Source organism: Lepisma saccharinum, chromosome 2 (genome assembly GCF_977018435.1).
Source record: "Lepisma saccharinum chromosome 2, izLepSacc3.1, whole genome shotgun sequence".
NCBI lineage: Eukaryota > Metazoa > Arthropoda > Insecta > Zygentoma > Lepismatidae > Lepisma > Lepisma saccharinum.
The window spans coordinates 210,652,318-210,678,588 of record NC_139230.1 but is presented as its reverse complement, the minus strand read 5'-3'; the positions used below and the strand labels follow the sequence as shown (position 1 = coordinate 210,678,588).

Below are 26,271 nucleotides of genomic sequence, written 5' to 3'. Positions count from 1 at the left end.
TTGTGAGCATCGTTTAATCTTTGGTTCGCAATGAATAATAAAGTGCAAAGAGGCATTTCTTATGAATCTCCTGCGCAAGATGCCTCGAAACCGAAACTTTCTGGAAATCTGTTGGTTTGAGCGTGCACCTGAAAGATTTTTTTAACAATAAATAGTACTTTAAACTATCTTCCTTGTCGACTAAAATATCCTCTTTACTTCTCAAAAATATATTTAACTGCTAAAAACAGTCATTAATTATTAAAAACACTACAGGTGCCGACCAAGACAGTCTTATTATGAAGTAAAAACACTTTACACGTTACGTTTTTACCCTATACCAGGGCCTTCTTCAGACGGAAAACGAACTAAAATTTTAGTTTAGTTCTCCGTCTATAGGGTAGAAACATAACGTGTAAGGTGTTTAGTTTATAATGAAACTGCCTTGGTCAGCAGCTGTAGTGTTTTTAAAATTGAAACCAAGGCCTAATAGTTTTACCAGGAATTCTTGTAAAGTAGTTTGGTTACATTAAAAACCACATACATACGTAACAAACTTACACGGTTTATTTATTTACTTTGCTTAAACATGGATTACTTGAAACTCAGTCATAGATTCCATCTTTGTTAGTTTAATTTACAACAAGGTAATGAAATTATTAATTATGACAAAGATTATTATTTATTAATTGATGGGTAATCAACAAGTCTGCAACACGTCTAGCTTCTACATGGTGTTTGTAATATGTTTCCGGGAGTGACGGGTTTTTTCTAAGTTTGGATTCTAAGCTTTTCAACTTCTCCTACCCCAACCCCTCTTGATTATAATCTCGTGGGGTGAAAAGGGTGACCTCTGAAGGCACGTTTTCCCTGGGTTGCATTTTCTGCACGCGACGAGGCTCTGACGCTTTGGTACTCTGAGGCTTGTGTTGTCATCCATCTGCGATTGTCCCGTCGCCCATCTCATGTTATGGTTCATTCCCATCGTCGCGTGGCAGAAATGAAACGTAAAATAAACTAAACCAATTATTATCTAGAATATTTAAAACAAGGAGAAAAATAACTTTGACTGGTAGTTCAAATCGAATGGCCTCCCCGATGGTGTAGTGGTAACGCTGTCACATTGTAATCAAGGGTAACAGGTTCAATCCCTGACGGAGGCACACTATAAACTGTAGGTTAAGTCCAAATTATCGTATCTGGGCATAAAATGGACTTAAAACAAACTTTTAACCTAATTCAAGAAACATCTTTTTGCACGGTTAATATGCGGACCAATATTCATAACACTTTCATTAACTTAACTGTTGCATAGGAAGAAAAATTAATCTCTTTTATCATAATGCGTTTCACGTTTTACTTCTACTGTGTTTGTCATAATGTTTATCACGTGTTGAATTCAGCGGTGAAAAACGATGTTATGTCAGTCAGAAAGAAATTAAGAGAAATGCATATTAGAATACCTAATGTATCACTCGGCTACTAATAGTTTCTTTCAACTTGCTTAGAGGAGTCTCCCCGCTAGCGTAGTGATAGCGTTGTTGCCTTGTATTCAAAGGGTCCTGGGTTCGATACTCAGTGTAGGCACAGAATGGTTCGGATCTTACTTTAAAATATAGGTCAAGTCGCGATTGACCTTTCTGTGCAAAACGTGAACTTAAAAAACAAAATCAATGAATGAAAGCAACCTGATTAGAAAGAAAAATATAACCTCTGCATGGTTCAATGAGCCACAAAGAACTTCAAATATTCTTGACCACAACCGTATGTAGCTATACCATGATGAAGAGTCAATTTAATGTAAAAAGAGGCCTGCTGTACTTAAAAAAAAAGGAAATTTCCAGGCGCTCGCGGACACCATATAACCTACCCCCGCGCATCTGAGTGACATGGAGGAACAAAGAAACAACTTTTATCAACGGCCTTGTAAAGGAAACTCTATTTCGCTCGTCATGTCTGTTTGTGGATCTGTCACGCCCTATATCTCCAGAGCAGTGACACACAACCTGCGAGGAGATATAACCCGTCACACACTGACGTTGGGCGGGCTGTATTCGCCCAAGGATACTGTTCGCTTCTTCTGATTTTTGTGACAAACGAGCTATTATTGACTTTGTATTTCTTCTCCACGTATGTTTTCCTATATTTCTGTTTCACAAAAATATACGAAATACTGCGTGAAGCATAAACACATATATATCAGATACATGTTTAATATTCATTGAAATAATTCCCTGAAACTGTTTTGTAGTAGGCTTACCTTTGGATAAATTACCTTACCTTTCTTCAAATTCAAAAGGTTTTTATAACAGGAGAAATATCACAATACATTATTTTGACCAGGAAATCTTTAAACTCATGTAAACTTTCTTTACCGAGCAAAACGCCATGAATCTTGGGTTCGAAACCCGGCCTGGGCATGTGTTTGATGAGCCCTTCATCAATTTCGTCATATCATCACTAATCCTCATCTTCGCGATTAGCCAAAAGTGGCAGAAAAGCGAAGTTAATTAAACAAAATCAATCAATCATATATATCTAGTGTGTGTGACTGATAGAGATTTTCATCGACAATGGTAATTCAATTTTTTAATTCTGGTCACAAACGTAAAGACCAGCTGGTGTAAATCTGAATGTTAAACTTGTAGCTTTTGAAAGTGTATGCAGTTAAGATCAGAGTTGAGTATTGAAAACTTTAATGTCTCTATTCAGAGTTTTTAAATAACTCAAAGTAGAAGCACAGGACAATATACTTAAGCATACTTCTCATGTTTCAAAAGCGAATGCCTTGCATACTCACGTGACCAAGATTCTCATATAAGCTCTAAACTATTTGGACAAGAGCCTTCATGTCCCCGACAGAGTTTTGAGATCTTCTCGAGTCTAACCTGGATCGTGGTTCAAGGAGAAGATTCTGTAGGGGATGATCCCGAGGGATGTTTTGGTATCGACCCACATATCTGCTAACCCTGCAACAGCCCCTCAAAAAACACTCCCGTCTCCCCTACTGAGAGAAAACAGATGAATGGAAGAGATAAGAAGCTGTCGTGACTTGTGCTGGGACGAAAATCCGTTTTCCCGGATATAAGAGCCGGGCCTTGCGTTGCTTCCAGGAGTAAAAATGCACATTTGCCATATTCTAAAATGACGTATGAGTTTTGATAACGTAACATTGGCGAAAGCGCAGATGTTACAAACCAAGGAATGGCCATAACACTACAGGCATTGAGTTAAAAGAAAAATACCCTCCCTGTCGTTTCGCACCGTTCCATCTAGACGCTTGTGACATTTATGGCAGTATGCTTAAGCCTGAGGTCACCAGAGTTTCTTTTCAACCATTTTTTATGAATGCAATGAATATATTAGCATTGTGTCGACCCGATGTAACACGTTGTGTAGAAATGGCGTCTAGAATTACATAGAGTATTCATGGAACGAGCAAGGTTAGTGTTATAATAAAATTCGGAAACTTATCTTATGGAAGACAAAGCTGTTCTATTCCTGTTCGTAATATCGGTACAATATTCCTCTGCAGGTTTCTTTGCGAGGACAAGATCATTTTGTCGCAATAAATATTGTAGTATTTGACGCTGATCGAAGTTGGAATTCGAGGCACCTTTTTTAAAACCAATTTCATTAGTAATTTTTCATCTCTCTCTCTCTCTCTTTATATATATATATATATATATATATATATATATATTTACTTGCAAAGAAATTGTGAAAATGTCATAAAATGTTGCAACCGCCTTGGTGACCCAGCGACCTCGCCGCTCAAGTTTCCAGGTTCAAGTCCCGTCCCGTGTTTTTTGTATGCCCCTTCATCAGTTTTGTCTAATTGTCATTCAGCCTCATCTTAGCGGTTAGCCTAAGCGGTATACTCTGTCCCGGGAATCTCTGGAGCAAGCGAACGAAAGCAAATCTCTGCGCAAGGGGTTTTTCCAGAGGGGTCAGCCAATTAACTCGAGAGAGGAAGTGAGTGCAGCTACCAACCGTTTTGCAGCATCGCGCACTGCTTTGCTCAGCCAACTTGCGTTCTCCCCTTCTCTTCCGGTATGCGCGTCCTCACTCCACAGATTCCAGATACATTCTAATCGGATTTTGTGAAGAATATCCTATTCACATACTCTGACCCGGGAATCTGTGGAGCAAGCGAACGAAAACAAGTCCTCTACGCGAGTAGTGACTCGGGAGGGCTCGACCAATGAATGCGTGAGAGGGAAAGAGATCGCATGAAGAGGTGAACTCGGCTCCAGCCAGGGTTGGCATGTTTAATATAAAAGTGTTTAAAACAAACGTTTAAAACACACGGCTCTTTTTCTTACAAATGTTTTAACCGTTTAAAACGACGTGTTTTAAACATGTTTTTTACAAGTGTTTAGAACACATTTTGGTGGTTAATATTTTATAGTCTGTGATAATTTTTTTGTTTGGCAACACTGTTTTTTCATTGAATCTGTGTCAATTAATCCGTGCTTTTCGGGTCTCGCTTATCGCACAACACTTGAGCAACCTTATGTTCTGACGTCACGGGAGGAAGCTTTTTAATTTTAGGCTAAATGCCTACGTTGTTAGGTTAGGCAGGCTAGCTATGTATGCACAAGGTAGCAAAACTGTTGTGCGACAAGGAAGACCCGTGCTTTACTGTAGAAATCGAAACTTCTCAGTTACTTGTTCCGTACCGTCCTGTAAGTTTGAGACTGGTGGAACCTGGAAATGGAAACTAATATCTGAATACACAATGCGTGATTTTGATCACGACGCGATTTTTTTTTCTTTTGCGATACGATTCATTGGTTTGTATAACTGAATGAAGCGCAGATGCTTACTTGTGGTAACATTATTTTGTACTTGGAAAGATAAATTGATCTGGAGAATCTATTATGGCACTGCAGGTTGTTTTCTGCTATATAAACTGTTCAGGCAGCAGGAAATATTTCATCCTGATTTTTCCAGGACCAGGATAGTAATTCTATAATATTTAGTTTCTTTAAATTTTGATGAATATGAATCCTAACCTACTTCAGTAGTGGCGGAAAAGGGGGAGCTGCAGTAGAGAAGTCGAGACCGGGATCGGGAAAGAAAATTCCCGTCCCGATCCCGACTTCGGGAAATGACTTTTCGGGATCCAAAGAAGTCGGGAAATACCGAATGGCAATTTTAAAACGTCGTCAATTCTTGACGTTTTCTGCATTGTAAATGTCTGGAACTTATCGGAAATTGTTAGTTTTTGTACCAGAAGTGCAAAAACAAGCACTTAAGATGGAAATTACGTGTATAATTCGAGATTTCAAGAGCTTTGGGAAATTTCGAACACATCCCGTCCCGAAAATTTTCCGACTTTGTCAGGAAATTGTGAATTTTCCCCGTCCCGAATGTCGGGAATTAAAGAATTTCCCGTCCCGACCCAAAAAATTCTGTCCCGCATACCCCTTCCCTGAAGTATGGTAAACCTTATCTCCAAAGGGAAATAAACTGTCCTTACCGCCACTGTACTCATAAAAATGAGTATTTTTTCTTTAACGACTTTAACTATAATCAACTGGGAAAAGGTTGACTTTCTTTTGTTTAAAACATGTTTAAAACAAAAAAAACATGTTTTAAACAAAAAAACAGTTTGTTTTGTTCCTTTTTTAAAAAAACACAAATTTTGCTAACCCTGGCTCCAGCTACTACAGTTTTCAGCAGCGATCACTGCTTTGTTCCGCCCACTCGCTTTCTCCCCTTCTCTGCCGCAATGCTTGGTGTTACTCCGCAAACTCCTTGAACGTAGTATAATTCCATACGCAATAGGTTTGCAACAAACAGACAATACATTTCGCACAGAAATGATTGGAGATTAATTCAGTTTTTCATGCAAGTGAAAATCCACGCCTCTTCAGGCGATTGAATAATATTAACCTCCATGGTCAGCGTGGAAAATACGCTCACTCAGTTGAACGCAGGTTTTCCGTGTGAAAGCCTTGCTGCCCGAACACTGTAATACACAGAAGAGAAGTAAAATATTTCTCTGTAACTTTTCCGTTCCAGCGCTTTCTATATACTTTGTGAGATCCAAAAGGAAATTTCTCTAACCCCATATTTTTCTGTTGAACTTTACTCACCTAGGACATGCTTCGACTAAAACCTTATTTTCTCTCTCAAGCTTACGATTATGGAAAATCTATATCTCATCTTCGTGTACGTTGCTTCCTTATATTTCTATTCCTTCACATCTGCCGTGGGAAGGGATGCTGCGGAGAAGGAAATGGAGACGGACAGAGAAAGGAAGAGGATGTACGAAATGCCGTATCAGAAAAATTCCGGGAGCCACAGTAGCTCAAAGCAGCGCAGGCGACGATTTTTTTGTGAAAATTTTCTATTATCTGCTTCATGCTGCGCTTCTGAGACATTGCCAAGGGATTATTGATGTGAATAGGAACAGCTTGGAGCTTTCGCTGGACAGAACGTGAGGTTCGGTAGCTTATTTCAACCAGAAAAGCTCATTTCGTGCATCATGCACTGCGAAGGTAAAAAGCGAAACAAAAAACCCGCCCCACTCTGCAGGAAAAAATAAAAAGCCGGGACGGTTGCAACTGGCGGTGTCTTCTTTGAAAACCGTCTTTTAGAAAGAAATTATGAACATTTGGCTTCATTTGTAACAGGACAGGCCAGCTGTTGAAGCTGTGTTGAAAAAGAGACGAATAGAAGAAGAACGAAGAGAACATATGCTACAAGCAGCCGTTTTCCTTAAAATCACCTTTGTTTCTTGAATTCCTAAAATTCTACCGAAATTGTAAAAATAAAAATTTTATGAGCGGAAAAGATTTACTTAATATTAAAGCTCGTTTTACTTGTCTACCGTTTAAATTATAACAATGTAGCATAATAATTTCGTATTTCTATTATGTTTTGTATATCAAATTATAGTAGGAGTGGCGGTAGTCTGGTCGGTAGGGCGTCTGACTGCCACGCGGGAGACCCGGGTTCTATTCTTGGGGTTGTTTTTTCCAGCAGAAAGCGGCACCAAGCCTAAAATCAATGGGTACCTGGGGGCAACTCTGGGGGGTAAAGGCGGCCGGAGCGTTTTGCTGATCACATCACATCCAAAATGGCCGGGATAGAGAATGTGTGTGTGTCCCTACCCCAACATCCCCTAAATAATCTATAAACAGACATTTAGCTTCATTGCCCAAAACAATATTCTTCCACTCTCACAGTCAGGATTTCGGCCGGCACACAGCACTGCTACGGCTTTGCTGAAAGTCACAAATGACGTCCTCCAGGCTATGGATAAGAAATTCCTCACTGCATTAATATTATTGGACCTGTCCAAAGCATTTGATACGGTACAACATAAATTACTGCTCAGTAAACTGAAATATTACAGTTTTTCACAATCTACCCTTAACTGGTATTTTTCATATCTAAGTAACCGAAATCAACGTGTAAAACTGTCGCCTACTTTATTATCTAATAATTTATATATTTCATCTGGTGTTCCACAAGGATCTATACTAGGTCCCTTATTGTTTACGATTTATATTGCAGACCTACCCTCAGTTGTCAAATACTGTAACGTACATTCATATGCTGATGACACTCAACTAACCAAATCATTCAATCCAACAGAAATTGCCATAAGTATTGAATACATAAGTAATGATTTGGGTGCGATAAAAACATGGTGTGATGCAAATGGCCTTAAAATTAATGCTAATAAGTTATGTTATACATTTATTAGAACTCGAAATGCTATTGGTTCTGTCGAGCACACTAATACAACAATTAAAATAAATGATGATGTCATACCTAGTGCTCAAGTAGTTAAAAGTCTTGGACTGATATTTGACACTCGTCTATCATGGAATGAGCATATTAGCCGCCAAATCAATAAATCATTTGGAACACTTAGATTCTTGTTTAAATTTAACAAACTATTATCTTCAGAAATCAAGCAGCGATTAGTTGAAACACATATATATCCATTTCTCGACTACTGTGACGTAGTGTACTCTGGTAGAATAAATAAAACTTTACAAGCAAAAATTCAAAAATGCCAAAATGCGTGCATGCGGTTCATATTTTGCATCCCGAGGCGTGAACATATTTTACCTTCCATAAATAATAAGAATATCCTCAATATGTACCGTAGGCGACTACTGCATACATATTGCCTTATACATAAAATTATTACATCTGGCAAGCCGTCGTATCTGGCAGACATGTTGATCCCTCGCACCAGTATTCACAGTCACCATACAAGAAATAATTTCAAATTTAACCTTCCACTCTGCAACACACAAGCATATCAGTCGTCGTTTTCATATTTTGCTGCAAAAATATGGAGTGCCCTACCTAAGACCATGTCGAGCATATCTAGAATAGAATCTTTCCGAAATGAAGTAAAGAATTTTCTTTTGGCAAAGCAGAGATTGTGTTCAAATACTATGATGTAACTTGTATGTTTATGTTATGTATTTTGTCTACATATTTTTATTTATTTTTTATTCATTTTATTTTATTTTATGTAGTTGTCTTTTCACAATTTTTGTATCATTTTATTCATACATTTATTACAATTACTTTATCAATAGATTTTGTAACTAAATCATACAGTTTATTGTACACTGTGTTAATACTGTAATAACATAAGAAATGTAAATTTAAATGTAATCGATGACACGGGTTAGGTGGCAGAACAGCCTCAGGCTGAACCTCGCCCACGCAAATAAAGAATTTGAATTTGAATTTGAATTTGAATGTTCCTTCATGGCACGGTGCTATGCACGGGGGAACTTCACCTTTTCTACCTTTATATCAGATTATAATTAACGTTATGTGTGTACATTTTAACCTCTAGATCAGTGATTCCCAACTTTTTTTGCTCACGGCGCACTATACTATGTAGTGAGATCCCGCAGCACACTAACGTACGAGTTGGCCATAGTGCGAGTGGTGACTGACGTTCGACTTGGCAACAGCACAACTTGCCTTCACAAGTCAGTTGCTTGTAGGCTGGCAGTCGTAATGTCTTTTGTCCGGGTTCTGGTGTTATTTAACTTCAGGAGGAAGGAAAGTTGAAGATGAGACAGTTACGGAATCATTGAACCATTCTTACCAGCAATATCACAAAGTCTACGAAGTTTTGCGACACACGTGGCGCGGCACACACGTTGGGAATCACTGCTCTAGAGATACGTGATTTATCATCATTAGATAGAATACGTTACACACAAACCTAGCCGTTATGACAAGAACGTTTTTTTTCTATTGTTTATATTTTATGTCTATTGTTGATTAGCCTTCAATGACGTTATTTTATTGTTCTTTGTTTTTATGTATTTTGTTGTTAAGTTATTAATGTACTAAGAACATTTCTTCTACAAAAATGTATAATTATTATGAATACATCAATGCATGCAGTATTAAGGATATACTAGATAAATGCATCCAACTTTAATATTTAATATTAGAGCGGTATAATAAATGCAACTGCTCTCTCCACTAATTATTCTCATCTCCCGATTACCTTTTCTTGGCAATGGTTCTGTCACTTGATGCGAGTGCCATCGAAAGAAAACATGGTGGACAAGTGTGAGCGTGATTTCGGGTGAGAGTGTTTACCCATTGTGGTAAACATTCCTCTGAAGAAGCTGTTAGACAATTTTCTGCTTCGCTCCCTTCCCGAAAGAAGTTTTGAAAACCGCCAAATACATGATACCAAGCTTTGAAATCGCATTCCAGATTCTGGAGGTCACTCTAATGAAAATTCTTCCCATTCCACGCAGTGCTGCAGCCGGCTTTCACTCGGTGGCAAGTCGGAAGTTAGGATGTTAGTTATGGGGATTCATTTCTTCCCTGACAGCAATCATCCGACCAACTTGAGACAAACTGGGAGAGGGATCAGGGAAGTCAGAAGTTCCTGCAAGAACCCAAGTTGCTGTTTCGAAACTCCAATTCTGATGCCACAGTAAATTAAACACTCGGTTGGAATCACATCAATCAGAAACTTAGGCGTTTGCCACTAACATATGGTTCTAATTTCTTGGCGCTTACATTTAGCTGTAAACGAAATGGTGCGTGCAGGTAACCAATCCTGAAGAATTGATGTATTACAGTGATTTAAGACAAATTACATTAAAATAGGTAGCAAGGTCTTTGCTTGTGATGAAAGGGAGTGCAACTAACCTTTGTTATTATACTGTGATAGGAGAGATTTGGAGACATTGCGATCTACATGCTGTTAGTTGTTAGTGAATAAAGCAATAATCTATACGCTGTTTCGGATATCTGTGTAGCAAGCGAACGAAAATAAGTCTCTGCGCAAGTAGTGACGTGAGACGGCTCGACCAATGAACACGTGAGAGGGAACGGGATTGCGTGGCTGGGGAAAGCGACTGCTGTTATCAGCCTTCCCAGCAGCGTGTACTGCTTCGCTCTGCCCACTCGATTATTCCCCTTCTCTGCCATTATGCGCGGCCTTGCTCCATAGATAACCGGGATCGCGCATAAGGGTGAAGAAGGGGAGTTGGCGGAGCGAAGCAGTACTCGCTGCGCAAAGGCTGGTAACTGCCGTCACTTTCCCCCTCCAAGCAATTCCGTTCCTTCGTATATGTTCATTGGTTGAACCCTCTCCAGTCATTACTTGCGCAGAGACTTGCTTGCGATTTCTCGCTCCAGAGATTCCCGGGACAGAGTATAAGTTTTTAATGAATAAAACTATAATATACAATAACAACTGAACTCCGAGAAGGTATATTTTAGAAGTTTTATAGGTACATTAATAATGTTAATAGGGAACAAAATTGTAATAACATAATTGATGTACGAACTTGTTCATTGAATATGTTAGTAAACTAAATATTTTTCTAATTATTGGCAGGATTCAAATTAACATATGTATTAAATGTTATAAATAATTTATGTTTATCTGTATCGCATGTGGCATTCTGTTGCGTATTTGAACAACTGAACCGTGTGAGGTTACATTGGCATTTGTTATTTCAAAATCAAACTCTTCATAAGCTTAATTGAGCTCTGGCCAAATCATTGTTTCTCCTCACCACACACACCAGAAGTTCATGAACTACAACTGAAAGCCAGGCATTGATGCTATTTACTTCGAAATTGTAAAGATTCAGATATAACCAGACATTGAAGCAAATAATGCATTCTTATAATTATTGAATATTACAAAAAATAATTTAATTACAGGTACAATTTTCAGGCTTATGGTTGTTTTCAACTAATGAAACGATTCATGGAATCTCTCTTTAATCATACATTTTTTACGTTATCAGTTTAAATGTTTATCTATCTACAATTGTCAATAAAGCCTGCATTCTGAAATATCCTTCTTATGGAGATATTATTGCTAAGGAGATGTGTCTTCTTCCTGTTGTAGCCTTTGGATAGAAAATGGCTCACTTTTCCCAACAGTTGTTCTTGTAATTCCTTCAAAGTTGAAATTAATTTTGCCAGTATGGAATAAGCAGTTGCGTTTCTTCCTTAGATAGTTAGTTTTAAATAGTTTTCTCTCTTTACAGATATATGTGCTGTACTCCGCGGTTGAAATAATCCAGTCATGAAGTTCTGACGCTAATCAGATCTGTTCCGACATGGGTACAGATTGCTTCTCTTCAATTGAGAGGATTCTGTTTATTGCCACCACCTTCATCCAAGCTGGTAAGTACTTGTATGATTATATTTGTACAAGAAGTGTCTTCTGTAAGATTTCTCATATGTGTGTGTGTGTGTTGTTTAATTCTCTATTTGTTCTTGTATACTACCAAATTTTAGAAAACATGAAAACATGTTTGGGAACACTCCCGGTGATTGGTATGTGGCATATGTTATTGTGTACCAGAAAAAGTAGAAAAGTGTTCATCATCTACGAAAATAGAAATTTGTCTACTTACGTTGATACGTTATGTTTCATAAAGGTAAACGAAAGTCATCTCTCTCTCTCTGTGTTCTTGAATCATCCGTTTTGAATGCGCTGGACTAGGTTGCCGATAGCTGCGTCAATTTGTCCAGAGGACATAACAGAATTCTGTTTCAATTCCGGTGATAGCATTTAGGAAGCGCTGCAGACTCCGCCTTTCGATTGAAAGCATTTCGGGAATTGGGTGTGGAAGGCAAAGTTGGACAGCAGAACCTCACAGGACTTCCCGCCAACTCCGAGGTGGTGAATTTGGCGGTGTTGATTACCCAACTAGCCCCGCTTTGTCTTCATCTTACCCTTGGATCGATGCACGCCTAACGGCTAGGAACAGGGGATGAAGAAAAAGACAAATGGTGAAACCAACCCCCTTTTACTTCCGAATCAGTTAAGGATAAGTTTGTCACAGGAACTTGTAAAGTTTGCATGTCTGGAAGCAAATGAGGTAGACTGATGTGGTGTGGGAACGGGGGGGCGGGGCCCCCCTTTTCTTTGCTCTTCCTCAAGCCATTCGACCGCTAGCTTACTGCATGGTTTATGTGCACAGCCATTCGGAGCGAAGTTGGGGAAACACTGTCGAGCGGGAAAAGTAATAGCAGCGTTTGGGCTTTTGGGGAAGTTCTCGTTCGGCTTTCTCGAAGCTAGATAACAGATTGCTTGCTACACGTTGCCCTGGCCGGCAAAACGATTACAGGATCCTCTCTCGTGCTTGTAGGTTACGCTTTAAAAATAGCGCTCGACGTCCGTACGTGAGCCGGGAGCGTATTTTAAGGAAAAGATTATATCGACATGATTTCAAGAGCGTGGAGATATCATATTTCTTTACAGAAACTATACTAGCCAAATTTTAATTTAATTCCTATTTCTTTGTAATATCTTATTTCCCTCTCTCACGCGTTTATGATTAAATACAAATTTCTCAGATATAGCATATTTGTATCAATAATAATCCATCCATTAATTCAGTTTATTCAAATGCACATTCACTTGGGTTTTCTCTTTGAAGTTGCCGGCCCCGTGGCGGAGTGGTTACCATATCGCCCTACGACGCCAGGGGTCCCGGGTTCGAATCTCGGTCTAGGCATGGATGTTTGTGAATGTCCATTTATCAATTTCATCATGTCATCACTCATCCTTATATTCGCAAATTAGCCAAAGGTGGCACAAAAAGCCAAGTAAAGTAAAGCAAATCAATCAATCAATGAATCTCTTTGAAGTTAGCTGGTATTTCTTTATTCGCCGTTACACTATAGTTAAATATGAATATAATTAACTTTCTTTTGTTATTTATACATTTGTATTCTAATAATTTTACGTCACTTGTCTACCTCTTTAGATATATCATTAAGCTTGGAATGATGAAGTAGGTGTTAGCTTTATCAAAAACTATCGACGTCATACGGGGGATTCGAATCCAGCACACTTCTCAACCAGTTATCCTAAACAATATACCACGACACAGCAAGTTCGCTATGTAAAATAACGCAAAAAATAAAATCCACAATACTAAATGTCTCCTCCAAGTTTGTTTTTTCTAATACGTTAACAATAGACTTCAGTGATATATTTCCTCGTTTTCGTCAAACAAATAATGGATTTCACTTTTTCAAAAATAACTTATATGTATTTAAAATTCTAAAACAATCCCTGGTGCAACAACTTTTTGAAGGTCTAGGCCTGCTAAGCAGCTTTTCATAGAGTAAGGCATAGTCAGCGTATAGAGTCCCATCGCCTCTTGTGTGTGGCTTTCGAGTCCGGAGTCCGTTACTGTTGATTAGTCCTCGCGATGCTGTGTCAACACTGAGGAATCGAACCTGGAACCTATCACCCTAAAGGCGATCGCTACAGGATTAGGCGCTCTAACATATATGTTCCCTACTAATTCGTAAATTATTATACAAACTCTTATTCCCATAATTGTTCATGGTTAGGTTAGATACACATTCGATATATTACATAATTTAATGGACTACTATACGGATCAAATGTTTCTTTAACTAAAGGCTATATATATATTCAAAACATGTGTTTAGAGACGCGAAGGTCCAGCTGGCAGGGAGTCTGACTGCTACACGGGATACCCGGGTTCGATTCCCGAGGTGGATGATTTCAGCTGGGAATATTTCCATCCATATCCCTGAATGGAACAGGTCTGGGGTTCACCCAGCCTATAATCAATCGGTACTTTAGGGTAATCCGGGGGCGGTAAAGGTTGCCACAACCTGATGCTGATCACATCACCTCTACTATTGCCGAGATCGATAATGTGTGGGGGTCCTACCTGACATCCCCTCTGCTGTAAACGCATGGTATATTACACGGGGGTGGTTTTGGTTTTCTATGTTTAGTGAAAATTAAAATTAAATTTCTACACAGTAAAATTTATGTACTCTGATAATATCTATAGCTCTGGTAACTTTGATCAATCCAACAAAATTTAAATAAAATCACAGGAAAACTAGTAATATTTTGTAAAATAGTAGAGAAAGCTTAGGAGAAATGGCACGTTCTTTCCATGACGTTTTGTTAAATCAAAGGGGCTACGATTTGATCACTTATACTCTGTCCCGGCTATCTCTGGAGCAAAGCTGAGCATAGCGGCAGAGAAGGGGGTGGAGTGGGCAGAGAGAAGCAGTACACGCTGCTGCGAAGGTTGGTAACTGCAGTCGTTTTCCCCCCTCCACGTAATCCCGTTCCCTCTCACGTATATATTGGTGGAGCCATCCTGTGTCACCACTACTTGCGCAAAGACTTGTTTTCCTTTGCTTTCTCCAGAGATAGTTAGGACAGAGTATATTCTGAGGAGACTTTCAGCAGCATGGAAATGGATCGATTTGGGGAAAAAATTTGAAATCTTTCCTCTTTTGCTTTCTTTCACAGTCCAGGGCTGATGTGCAATTTTCAGCTAAGTATCTGATCGGGCTCGTATTGAAAGTGAGCTGGCTCTCGAAAGTGAGATATGGCCGAGGAGAACTGTTTCGAGGTAATGACGACGCGGCAGCTGAAATGTGTTCACGAACACCGAAGTTATCAGTTGCCTTGATGCGTCAACTTTTGCATTGTTGATGGGTAATGCTCGACATCGAGTTCAAGCTGGGCTTCGTAACTGCCCTGCATTATACCGAAATGGCAAATAAATGCGTTTCCAAACTCTCCAAACTCCACAAGTTCACTGATGTATGTCTATATTGTTGCATCTTATGCACGAATTTTGAAAGAAGATACTGTTTGAATTATGAAGAACAACCGTCACGTATTTCAGCTCGTCGCCTTGAACCATCTATTTGGGCTCCAGAAATCTTTATGACATGAATTCCTGATATATTTACATTGAGTTGTATAATTTCTAACTTTATATGTGAACATGTGCTTTGGGGGGTTTCTATAGATATATACGTAATTATAAATTTATTCATGTGCGTGTACAACAAAGAAAGTATATCGTGTGAATGGTTATTGCCAATGAAAAGACACATACGAATGCACGAAAAGAGAAGGAAACAAGAATAGTTAAACTGTAGAAAGTGTCCCAATATTTGTTGCAAGTCTAGACAAGATAGAATGTCTGTACCGAAGCTATACATTAATGATGGTCCATACCACTGAAGAATATGTGTTCAATGAGAATTCAACCCAAGATATTGAATAAGAGCCGATAACATTACATAATTCATGTCAAGCTGCATTACAAGAAAGTGGTTCTCTATCTCCGTAGCGCAATGGTTAGCACAGCGCGCTACGACGCAAGGGGTGCCCGGTTCGAATCCCGGCCATATGAATCAATCAACAAAGTAGCTCGTATGCGAAGTAACAAAATTATGCCAATAGAATTATAACTTATAAATAATAAAAATAAACAACATCTAATAATTATTAACAGTAGTACTCCAAGAGATAAAACAACAAAACTATTTTTTTTTTAAATTTTAAAACAAATAACATTATTTTTTACCTGAAAATCCCCCTACTACAGTTTTTAGTTTATCTCTGCTTCTTTATGTAGAATATACTACTATCTGCTATATCTGAATGTGGTGACAGTGGTTCTTTATTATTATTATTATTATTATTATTATTATTATTAACATGCAATATTAAAATACACTATCTTTCTTTCTTAGTTAGTTTCTTAGTTAATTGTGGCAGAAAAGCGACACTAAATAACAAAAATCAAAACAAGTTAATGTCTTTATTAAAATTGTTAGCTACTAGTTCTACCTGCTGTTGGTATCATTCATTGCTTAATCGTCCTCTCCAGTGATGTATCAGACGGTTTTCTTACATGCAGTATTTTCATCACCTCCATAACATACTAATGGCCTATTCTCCGCTATCTTCATTATCGCGCGTTGAATAGAGCTGCGATCATCGAGTACATCCCTTATAAGCGACCGTGCCCCCTACAACCCTCCGTCCCCATGCGTTAGCTTTGGGGTTGGCAGAACCGTTTACAAGCAACCTGTGGGTTTCTACTCGAAGTAATAGATTTTCCAGCATAAACGAAAACTCTACATTCAGTAGACAACCGACTGCAGTGACAGTTTTAAAGCGTTTGGCTCGCACTCATGCCATGGATTTCCAATTGTCAAGAGCGAAGCAGCAGCTTATATTTCAGAAGTTGTATTCCATGACCCTCCTTTATTGTCCCAGCCAGCAATGATGAATAACCAGTCTCGGCGAACTTCTTCTTTTCGAAACAAAGATTCATTTCAACTTTCAACTTTGTGGCCAGCATCTTTATCCTTTCTTATCTTTTCTCTCGAGAAGTTTCTCTTGTCGAACCTCAGATGCTATTGGTCGATTGCTCTCCAATCGAATGGCGCTGATTGTCTCTTGTCCTGGTTCTGTAAAAATCTGTATGGTTATTTAATTTGGACGGGCATCCAACTAAGACATAGGAATCGATCCTCAATTTCCTCCTTGCTTTGAAGTTCTCTCAATTGTACTAGTCTGTTTTCTTGCATGAATTGTTCCAGTACTCTTAAATTTTCGTTCTTTTGCCTCATTTTGCGAAATCAATGCACCAAAATTCTCCTTGGTATCATTTAAAGTGGATATTGTTTTGTAAATAAGTGAGGGGACCTAACTCCACATTCCCTATACGCCTTCATGGCGTGGTGCAAAGCAAAGGGGAATATTTTACTATACTTTCTTAAACAAAATTTAATTTGCACCGCATTCTTAACGTAGGAATTTTATCATTCTTGGTGGCTAAAATATTATTACTAAACTACATTTATACTTTATCCTGGGAATCTCTGGACCAAGGCCGCGCATAGCGGCAGAGAAGGGGAGAAAGAGAGTGGGTGGAGCGAAGCAGTAAACGTTCAAAATACTTGTATACTCTATCCCGGCTATCTCTGGAGCAAGCAAACGAAAACAAGTCTCTTCGCAAGTAGTGACGCGAAACGGCTCCACAAATGAACACGTGAGAGGGAACGGGATTGCGTGGAGGGGTAAAAGCGTCTGCCGTTACCAGCCTTCGCAGCAGCATGTAATGCTTCGCTCTGCGCACTCATCCTCCTCCTTCTCTGCCGCCATGTACTCCACAAGTTCCTGGGACAGAATGTAGCTGTAGTCGCTTCTCCGTCCCCCACGCAAACTCGTTCCCTCTCATGTGTTCATTGGTGGAGCCTTCTCGCGTCACTACTTGCGCAGAGAATTGTTTTCGTTCGGGGATTCCCGGGACAGAAGAATAGTTTTTTTTCTTAGCGTTTGAACTAAAATGTCACATTTGATTTTCATGAGTATGTCTTGCATTTGAACATCACCCACATATAGTGGGTAGCAAAACACGTTGTAAATTCAAGGTTTCTGGATTCGTATTACAATTTGACCACATTTCGTCACTTTTTTGCTAGACTACAACTACGTTTAAATGGAATAAGGATTAAGCTCTTCGGTCACCTTGTTTTCAATCACAATGAATTCATTATGAAGACTGTGAGAGATAATCAACTGTTATTGCTAGTAGGTATAATTTATATTGTATGTATATGATCTTCCGTATGTATGAATAAGAACATAATTAGTTGACAAATATCATGATGTGATGATATGTCGGAAACGTGATAACGATTATGCTTTTTTTTCATGGCTTTCGACAAGATACAGGTGGCTCAGTTCGTTCATTACAAAAGCACAAACATTCAAACTATATGACAATAACATCTCCACCAAAATAGCAACGCCGGAATAAGAAAGAAGTTGAGTTTGTCAGTGGAAATTCTAGTAATTTTCATGACATCATGTTCCAGGCGGCGAGTTGTTCAAATTGTCTCGCAAACAGTTGCCTCATTGTTGTTGCTTGAAAGGCTCAGTCGCTCCTGGGGGCTATTTCGGTGGAACAATTGTACTATTTTGTGTTTATTTGAAACAAGTTGATATGTGAACTTTAGAAACGCATGTTTGTATGCATGTGTATGAAATTAACCTAGGCCACATTTACCCAAACGTCCGCAGAAAACTTATATTTTCATACCAACCAAGCACTGCAAAATATCACATTACGCGATGCTTCATTGTAGTTTCATTAGATAAGAAATGTCTCCTAAAGACATGCTTTTTTCGAATAAATATAATGGATTCGATTATAATATTTTATTGTTTGAAAGTTGTCCTAATTGATTACTGTTAAATATGTTTCAAAATTTGTTTCTAGCTTATCAATTTGACTCTCATTTACATAATTAAAACTTGGATGCGAAATGGAACCAATGTTTAGTACAACAATGTACCAGAAGTACATTCCGTTTGGTACTTCTGGTACAATTTAAGTTTAGTACATTTAGTCTTTGAAAAATATTGTGATTATAAACAGAATGGTTGCATTATTTTTGTTGATTTATCCCGATTTTACATAAATTGAAAATATAATATGACGAGACTATGACTATGTTTCAAGAGAAAATGTGGAATGGGCCTATCTTCCGTTCCTACCAAGTAATTTTCTTCAAATGGCCAGCTCGCATTGATCCAGCCCTTCTGACACAATGGAAAAAGGAGTTCTTTAAAATCCATCTAACTCCCTCCATCACATGCCTCCAAGACAATGAGAAAAAAGAACGGCAAAATCTCTAAATCCGAGCTTCATTTGAGATGAACTATTAAGATGTAGAATCGATAAGTAATTTTCCATCTTTATTTCTCACAATTCATGTGCCCGTACATCTAAGATTTGTTATGCATATTTTCACGTATTTCTTTTAAATGAAATACTTTTCACATTTCAGGAGTTCATTAATAAGTTCAACGATATTACGTATAAACTTTTATAGCCTCTCTGTCAGACCAAATTTTCTAATAATTAGTTACAACTTCAGATTTTCATTCTAAATGATATGACAAGCAGTATTCCAGCGTGCAGCTAGTTGGTATGATAACGAACTCCAGATCTACAAAAAGCATAGCTAGCGCTGTGACCTAGCGAGTTAAGTGATGGATTTTCAATGTCTCCACCAAAGTTTTCAGTTCGAATCTCAGCCTTGGCATGGGTGTTATTTGTGAGTGTCCCTTCAACAATTTCATCTCGGCTAATCGTTATTCATCTTATTCGTTGCAATTATCCAAAAGTGGCAGAAAAGCGACGCACTATACTTATACATACAAAGAGCATGGTATAATCTGGTGACTGATGCATTGTCTAGTTTACGTTGTTTCTCATCGCGACAAAACTATAGTGGAACCACAAGCAAAAAAAACCTGCGCAGAAGCACATCGCGCCGGCGGGTGCGGGAAAGGGCAGGGGAGAAGGAACATTCAGCCGGCTTACGTCAGCGTTGCCAGGCCTATTGATTTCTCGGGAGAATTCCTTAATAAACTATTGCTATAGAACCTCCAACGGCCAGCTCAAAAACACGTTTCCTGCTCATCTTTACTTGAACATGGAGGGGCGATATGGAGTGGAACTCCACTCAGCCGTGAAAAGTGCTGTTTGAACTGTGAAATTATGTCAAACGCTACTCAATTGTGCTAGGAAATTATTTTATTACTTTTACTACATTACATGCTGTCTAATTCACCAAATATATTTCACATACGTAATGCATTTTTTTCATTATGGTGCAGCACGCGTGCCCACCCCTATCGATAACTGTACACCGAACACCAGCAGAAGGCAAATTCATTTGTTATTGTTAGCATTCGACTTGAAAGATTGTGGAAAATCGCCGACAATTAAAGGCGGCATGTTAGCTTCATCTGTGAACACAATTTTCTACCATTTCCTGTCATAAAAATTCCTTCGCGATAATAGAGGCATCGCAAACCCCTTGTGTCGGTGCTGTGAAAGGGCAAATTTGAGGGTGTTTTCCACGCACCCTCTAACCGGAAAATGCGGAAGAGATGTTCCCTATCCGTTCCTTCGGGCGGTTTACTTTCTTTTGTTTGAAACATGTCCACTCCTGAAATGGAGATCTTCGGTATATTTTCGCCAAACACAGGGTGCTGGGTTTAGCACCATTGTTACAAAAGTATCTGACGTTTACACCGTAAACAATGCGCGCCACTCCCCTTGCCCCCCCCCCGTGCGCACAACTATGCCGCCCCCCCCCAAGAACGTCGTTCATCCGCTACTATTAGATCATCTGATTTTGTAGCAGAATTTCTGGTTTCCAAGGAACAATCTCCCGAATTTTTCAAATCTGACCTGGCAACACTGCCCCGAACACCGATAACGGCAGGAAAGTTGCGCGAACGCTTTGGACGGAAGGTTTTTTTTCCTTGTGGTCGAGCTATAGTATATATCTTCGTTGAAAACTAGCAGGATTATACAAATTGGTCATAAATGCTGACATTTGCCATAAAGTGGAAAGCAAGGTTTCACATGAGGTATTTATTAATACAGTAGCCTTGCAACATTAGAACAATTCCAATACTTTTGAAAGTCTTTGTCCTTTATTTTCACACTACGATTCAAAGATGTAGATTAACTTAAACACACACACAAGAACAACGCTTATTTATATTTTGTTTCGAAGGGCCTAATAATGTGATCTTAAATCCGAATTAGATGTGTGTGTGTTTATGCGTGTGAACAGTTTCGCATCCGTTGAGATGGAAACTGTAGTGGTGAGTTCAAAGAAAAATGGGATATATCTTGATGTATTACATTTTTATATTACGTAATTTACCGCTACCGATTCGCGTCTCAAAGGTTGTAAAACTGTTTATATAATCATATGGATTTGAAGATCCATCTTTCAATATTTCTTTTACCTTTAAATATAAAAATCAAGTTTTATAACTTCCTCTACTCTATCACTATTATAACTCGTATCTCTAGCTGCTTGGATGACGTCTTTTAAATACGTTTTCTGCATCTACAGGTTTGTTAAACAATCGTAAAACCGCTTATTTCTCAAGCTTTGTTCGATGTTCAACACTGACTGCGTACGAGACTGAAGAACGGAAATGTTTTCACGCCTGGGAAGAAAATTTCCTTAGCAACGTTGTTGTTGAACGCCACTTCTTTTGTTTAATCTCTTACGGCATTGTAGGATTAGATCGGCATCCCACAAAAAGGAGCCTCCTTTGTGGAAAGTTTTAGTTGGACGTTCTCAAAGCCTTTGGAGAGGACAACCCATTTCTGTAATTAATCCAGGAAAGATTCTCCATCCTCTTCGGAAGATCCCAACCAAAAGATCGAAAGCCTCAGCTAAACTTCAAAGCTTTGGCTTTATGTTTTCTCATTGCGCAGAAAAGAACGAAATTCGAAAATCACAAAATAAAATTCTCGTGAAAGAATGTCACAGTTTTATTGATCTTCTTCTTCAATTTCAATATTAAATACAATTTCAAAATTTCATAATAATTAAATGAATAATTCTCTTCGACTATGCATTTCATTGAAACCTATTTTCTGCTTAGTTATTCTATTTCTTAAAAATAAATACAGGAAAGGATTTGTTTCCAATAATCAAAATCTTCCAGCTGCGTGATAACTATTTTGTTTCATATTGGCAGCACTGAATACACACAGGATATTAAAATTTGTAATTTATACGTATCGACATGTGTAAAGTTGTCCCGCTACCGATGGTCCTGTGTTCGTATCTTTGTCAAAACATGTATGTTCCATGTGTTTCTTCACTCGTACCTATTTCTTCTAATCGTCACTTACCTTCATCTTCATCATTAAATAAATACAAACTATTTAAGATGTAAATTTTGAACTGTGTGGTATTGCTTAAACTCAGAAATAGAATCATACTCAATGAGTGGCACTAATGAATGACGAAGTCATGAGCTATACGTGTGTGTTTGTTCAATATATAAATTCTTACGTAGATATTTAAACGAGGGAATTTTCTTATTTAACACGTTTGTTTAAGGTACAATGTTTAGTTTATTTTTTGAGGTTTGTTTTGAACTCCAAAAATAAACTAAGAAAATTATACCTTAAACAAACATGTTCTTCAGTTTAAAATGGTGCAAATAATAATCGTTTTATTGATTTCTACTTCAACATGCTGATTTCGTAAATAATTATTGAGGTTTAAACATTTTTTCAATAACATACAGAGGAAAAATACTATAAAATTTCAATAATCGAGAGAATATAAGCTTTGGTGGTTATTTTGTGTGTTCTAGTTTCAATTTGTTTTCTCTTTAATCTTCTAGAGGGGACATTTTCCGGAAGTTCTTATGTTACTATCAATAATTTTGATATTATAATCAATAGACACGTTGACGTGCAAAATAAGAGATTGCAGATTTTATCAGCAAACATTGTTGCAGGATAGATTTTCCGTATTCAACCCGTTGTTTGGTATTAATTTGTCTTGAACTTTCCTTTCGTTAGTGTAATGACCCACAACATGACAACATAAATTACCAAGGCCGTTTCATGCTATAAATCTCGTCTATTCATGAAACTGAGTTATCCGTAATGACCCTCAGTATGCCATTACTCAGTCTTCCTCTTTGTGGTATATGCAGGCGGGTCACTGGACCGGTGAAGGGTTGTAATGGGATATAGCGATGGATCGCTTGATATGAGAGCCCGAGCTTTCCTGTCCGTTAACCAGATCGCCTGCCATGCGAGAGTGGCGATTTGCTGAAAATTTTCAGAAACATATCTTTATTATACTTCAAATTAAGTTGATTTATTGTTTTAAAGCTGATATTGTGAGCACTGAATATTGGATGCGTGTTTTAGTAGGTTTCATTCACAAATAATTGGTCGTAACGTAAACAGTCTTCATGGTTTTGTCACGTTTGTTTTATTTTATTAAATAAAAATATTAAAATAACTTTCAAAAATAAAATTTCATGAATACGTGGGTAATTCATAAATTAGGAAACTGATACTTCCCTGTAAAAATAGGAACAAATGGAAGAACATGATATTTTTAGGTGAAATTTAGTTTTTTCTTTCTTTTGCAATTACAAATAAGGAGTTCTGTGTTCGATTCCCGTCAAAGCGCTTCTTATCCCACATTACACTGCAGGTCTCGCACAGATTAGCTTATCTGAGCATACGTGGATTCAGAAAAATCTTCCCAATTAAAAGGTTTTGTAAATATAGCAAAATATTAATTACTATCTGAATTAAACATGTAATGATCCCTTTCCGTAATTAATTCTGGTAGTTACAATTGTACTAGATTGAAACCAAGAAACGAAATTGTCCCATTAATATCACAAGTGTCAAAGACATTAACACACACAAAACTAGAACGAAATTCTGTGTACAAATCCAGGAATAACTTTGCCTAGTAAAACTTGAGAAAAACCATGAGTAGATGAAATGCCCGGGTTCACGGTCCGAAAATGGGGCTCGCCTTAATGGATTTCTCTTGTAAGGCATGAGCCCCATTTTCTCGCAGTGTTACCAACTCCTCACTCGAAAAAAAATCACCAAGGTTTTTTTTGGTCTAACCTAACCTAAAGCAAGGAGCTGGCAATCTTGCTTGAGGCTTCTTAATGGTTTGCTCTTGTAAGGCATAAGCCTTATTTTCTCGCAGTATTGCCAACATCTTACTCGAAAAAAAATCACCAAGGTTTTTTTTTTGGTCTAACCACCTAAAGCAAGGAGCTGGCAACTTTGCTTGAGGCTTGCCTTACAGTGCATAAAGCAAGGTTGCCAACCTACTGCTTTTACCATAGCTTTTTACAAAAAAGAGAGAGGAGAGAAAGAGAGGGAAGAGTTAAACAACCGATAGCCTACCTACAACTTTTTTTTGGTCTAACCTAACCTAAAGCAAGGAGCTGGCAACTTTGCCTGAGGCTTGTCTTACAGTGCATAAACCAATTTTTGCCAACCTACATATACTGGGCAAGGAGAGTTGGTACTGGCGTAAAAGAAAGAGAGGTGGGCGGATGGCAACACAGTATGTGTGTGCGTGTGTGTGTATAATATGTAGCATTATTAACTAGAGTGTGTTGGCAACCACCTGCAACTAAAAAATAGAGATGCCAACGTTGCTGTAAGATGAAGAGAGAGAGAGAGACCTACGGCTGGCAACAGTAATAAGCGAATGCGCCATATCGTAATTTTCCAACTCCGTATATCGTGATTTTTGTAAACCTCTCTCGGGGGAACGATGTGCCACACACACACGCGCGCGCGCGCTTGTATTCTTAAATAACTAACAAGAACAATGAATCTTTTTGGCTTCCGCAAACAGATCAACATGGAGACTGCACCGCCAAATTTCAATAACCTCTTACCTTCCGTGTTATCTAAACTTAATGGTTTACTGATCGTTCACCTCAACAGCATATGGACGAAATTGGATGATGATGTGGGTAAGATGTTTTATGTTTTTAATAACAATTTACATTTCTACGAAATTCCGATCGACGGGAAACTTCAAATCACCGTGAATCCGGAAAACGCAGGCGAAATCAAAATTTCTACCGGCAAGAATATTTTTCGAATCAAGCACGACAAGATGCTTTCTAACATTACGTACGATGTTTCTGCAGGAGATTATTTTTACATGGAACTCCTCGGAGATTATGACAAACTTATTCCTCTCTTCGTAGAATTACGAATCGTCTATCCTATTATAAATAACCGTTAACCAAAAATGCCTAACGACATTTTCGGCAACACCAAGCGTGTAGACCATGCAGAAGAGATTCTCATGTTGGACATTCGAGTTAAGAAGTTGAGGACCGATTTGATCGCTTTGCAGGAGACCTTAAACAAAAGTTTAGAGTCGGAAATCGCCACGCTCCAAACGCAATGTCTCGACCCCATTCTGAAAATCGATTCCGAACTGAAGACGCTGATAAAAAATTATATCGACGTACCTTCTTACGACAGCGTTCAAAATATACAGTTGAGCGTGGATTCGCTTCAAAATGATTTGGCCAAATTACAGCAATTTCAATCGAAAAATGAAGATTTCGAAAAATTGAAACTCGAAATCGAAGAACGAACTTCCGCAATAGAAAAGAATTTCTCCGAACTTCAAACCGTCGTGAACGATATAGACGCAGAACGCTTGCACGTCGTCGTTTCCAAATTACAAGAAGAATTCACCAGCACGTTGGAAGAAATTAAATCCAAGTTGCAGACTTTGGAAGATACCATGACGAACCTTCCATCGTCAGACGAACTGCAGGTCATCGGTAAAAGCGTCGCGAACATAAAAATTCAATTGGAGGCGTATCGAGATTTCGAACACATTCAAACCACCATCGCTACGCTTCAGGCGTCTCTGGAATTGATCAACGAAGAAATTAAAAATATTCACGCTGAAGCGAGAGCGTTGACGAGCATTCAAGACACGTTAAGCACGGTTCAGCAGAAGATCGAATATTTAGAAAATTTGAACGTCGAAACGAATCTCGCTCATTTTCATCACGTACTCGACAACATACAGGGTGACTTGGAATCGTTACGGACGAGCGTGCCTTCGAGCGAAGATTTGGAAAAATTGAAAACGGCGGTGACGGCACTATCCGATTCGAGCGACATCAAAAGTTCGTTGAGCGATCTCGAGAGTAGGGTGGCCAATCTCCCCACCTCCAAAGAATTGCACGCTTTGAAAAGAAACATATCTCGAATGCTGAAACGACTGGAAACGGAAACGGCGAACGTGGAACAGATTCGAGACGAAATTAGTTCGCTGGTGTCGACGCTGCCCACTTCGCAGAGCGTCGCCGACCTTCACACGCAGTTTACAGAGATGCGAAGCATCGTGAACGATCTTACCGAGAAGAGCTCGAAATTGAATCAAGTCGAGAACCTTCAGAACATCGTCGTCAACGTCAGAGATCAAGTTGGAGTGCTGGAATCCACGCAGGAATCGACGCTGGCCTCTTTCGGTGCCAAGTTGCAAGAACTCAACGAAAACTACAAGCAGTTGAACGTGGAAGTGAAAATCAAACCGTCGTTTTCTACCGTAACGGATACC

The 26,271-nt window shown here is 38.6% G+C and overlaps 1 protein-coding gene across 2 annotated transcripts in view; it reads left to right on the top strand.

The window, feature by feature from the left end:
* LOC145984293 (cell adhesion molecule Dscam1-like) overlaps positions 1–26,271 on the top strand; it is an 875,949-nt gene that overhangs the window by 301,964 nt on the left and 547,714 nt on the right. For both annotated transcript variants that reach the window (XM_083117935.1, XM_083117934.1), the window contains exon 4: positions 11,508–11,646. In XM_083117935.1, coding sequence (XP_082974061.1) covers positions 11,580–11,646 — 67 coding nt within the window. In that variant the 5' untranslated portion in view covers positions 11,508–11,579. The remainder of the gene's footprint in view (positions 1–11,507; positions 11,647–26,271) is intronic.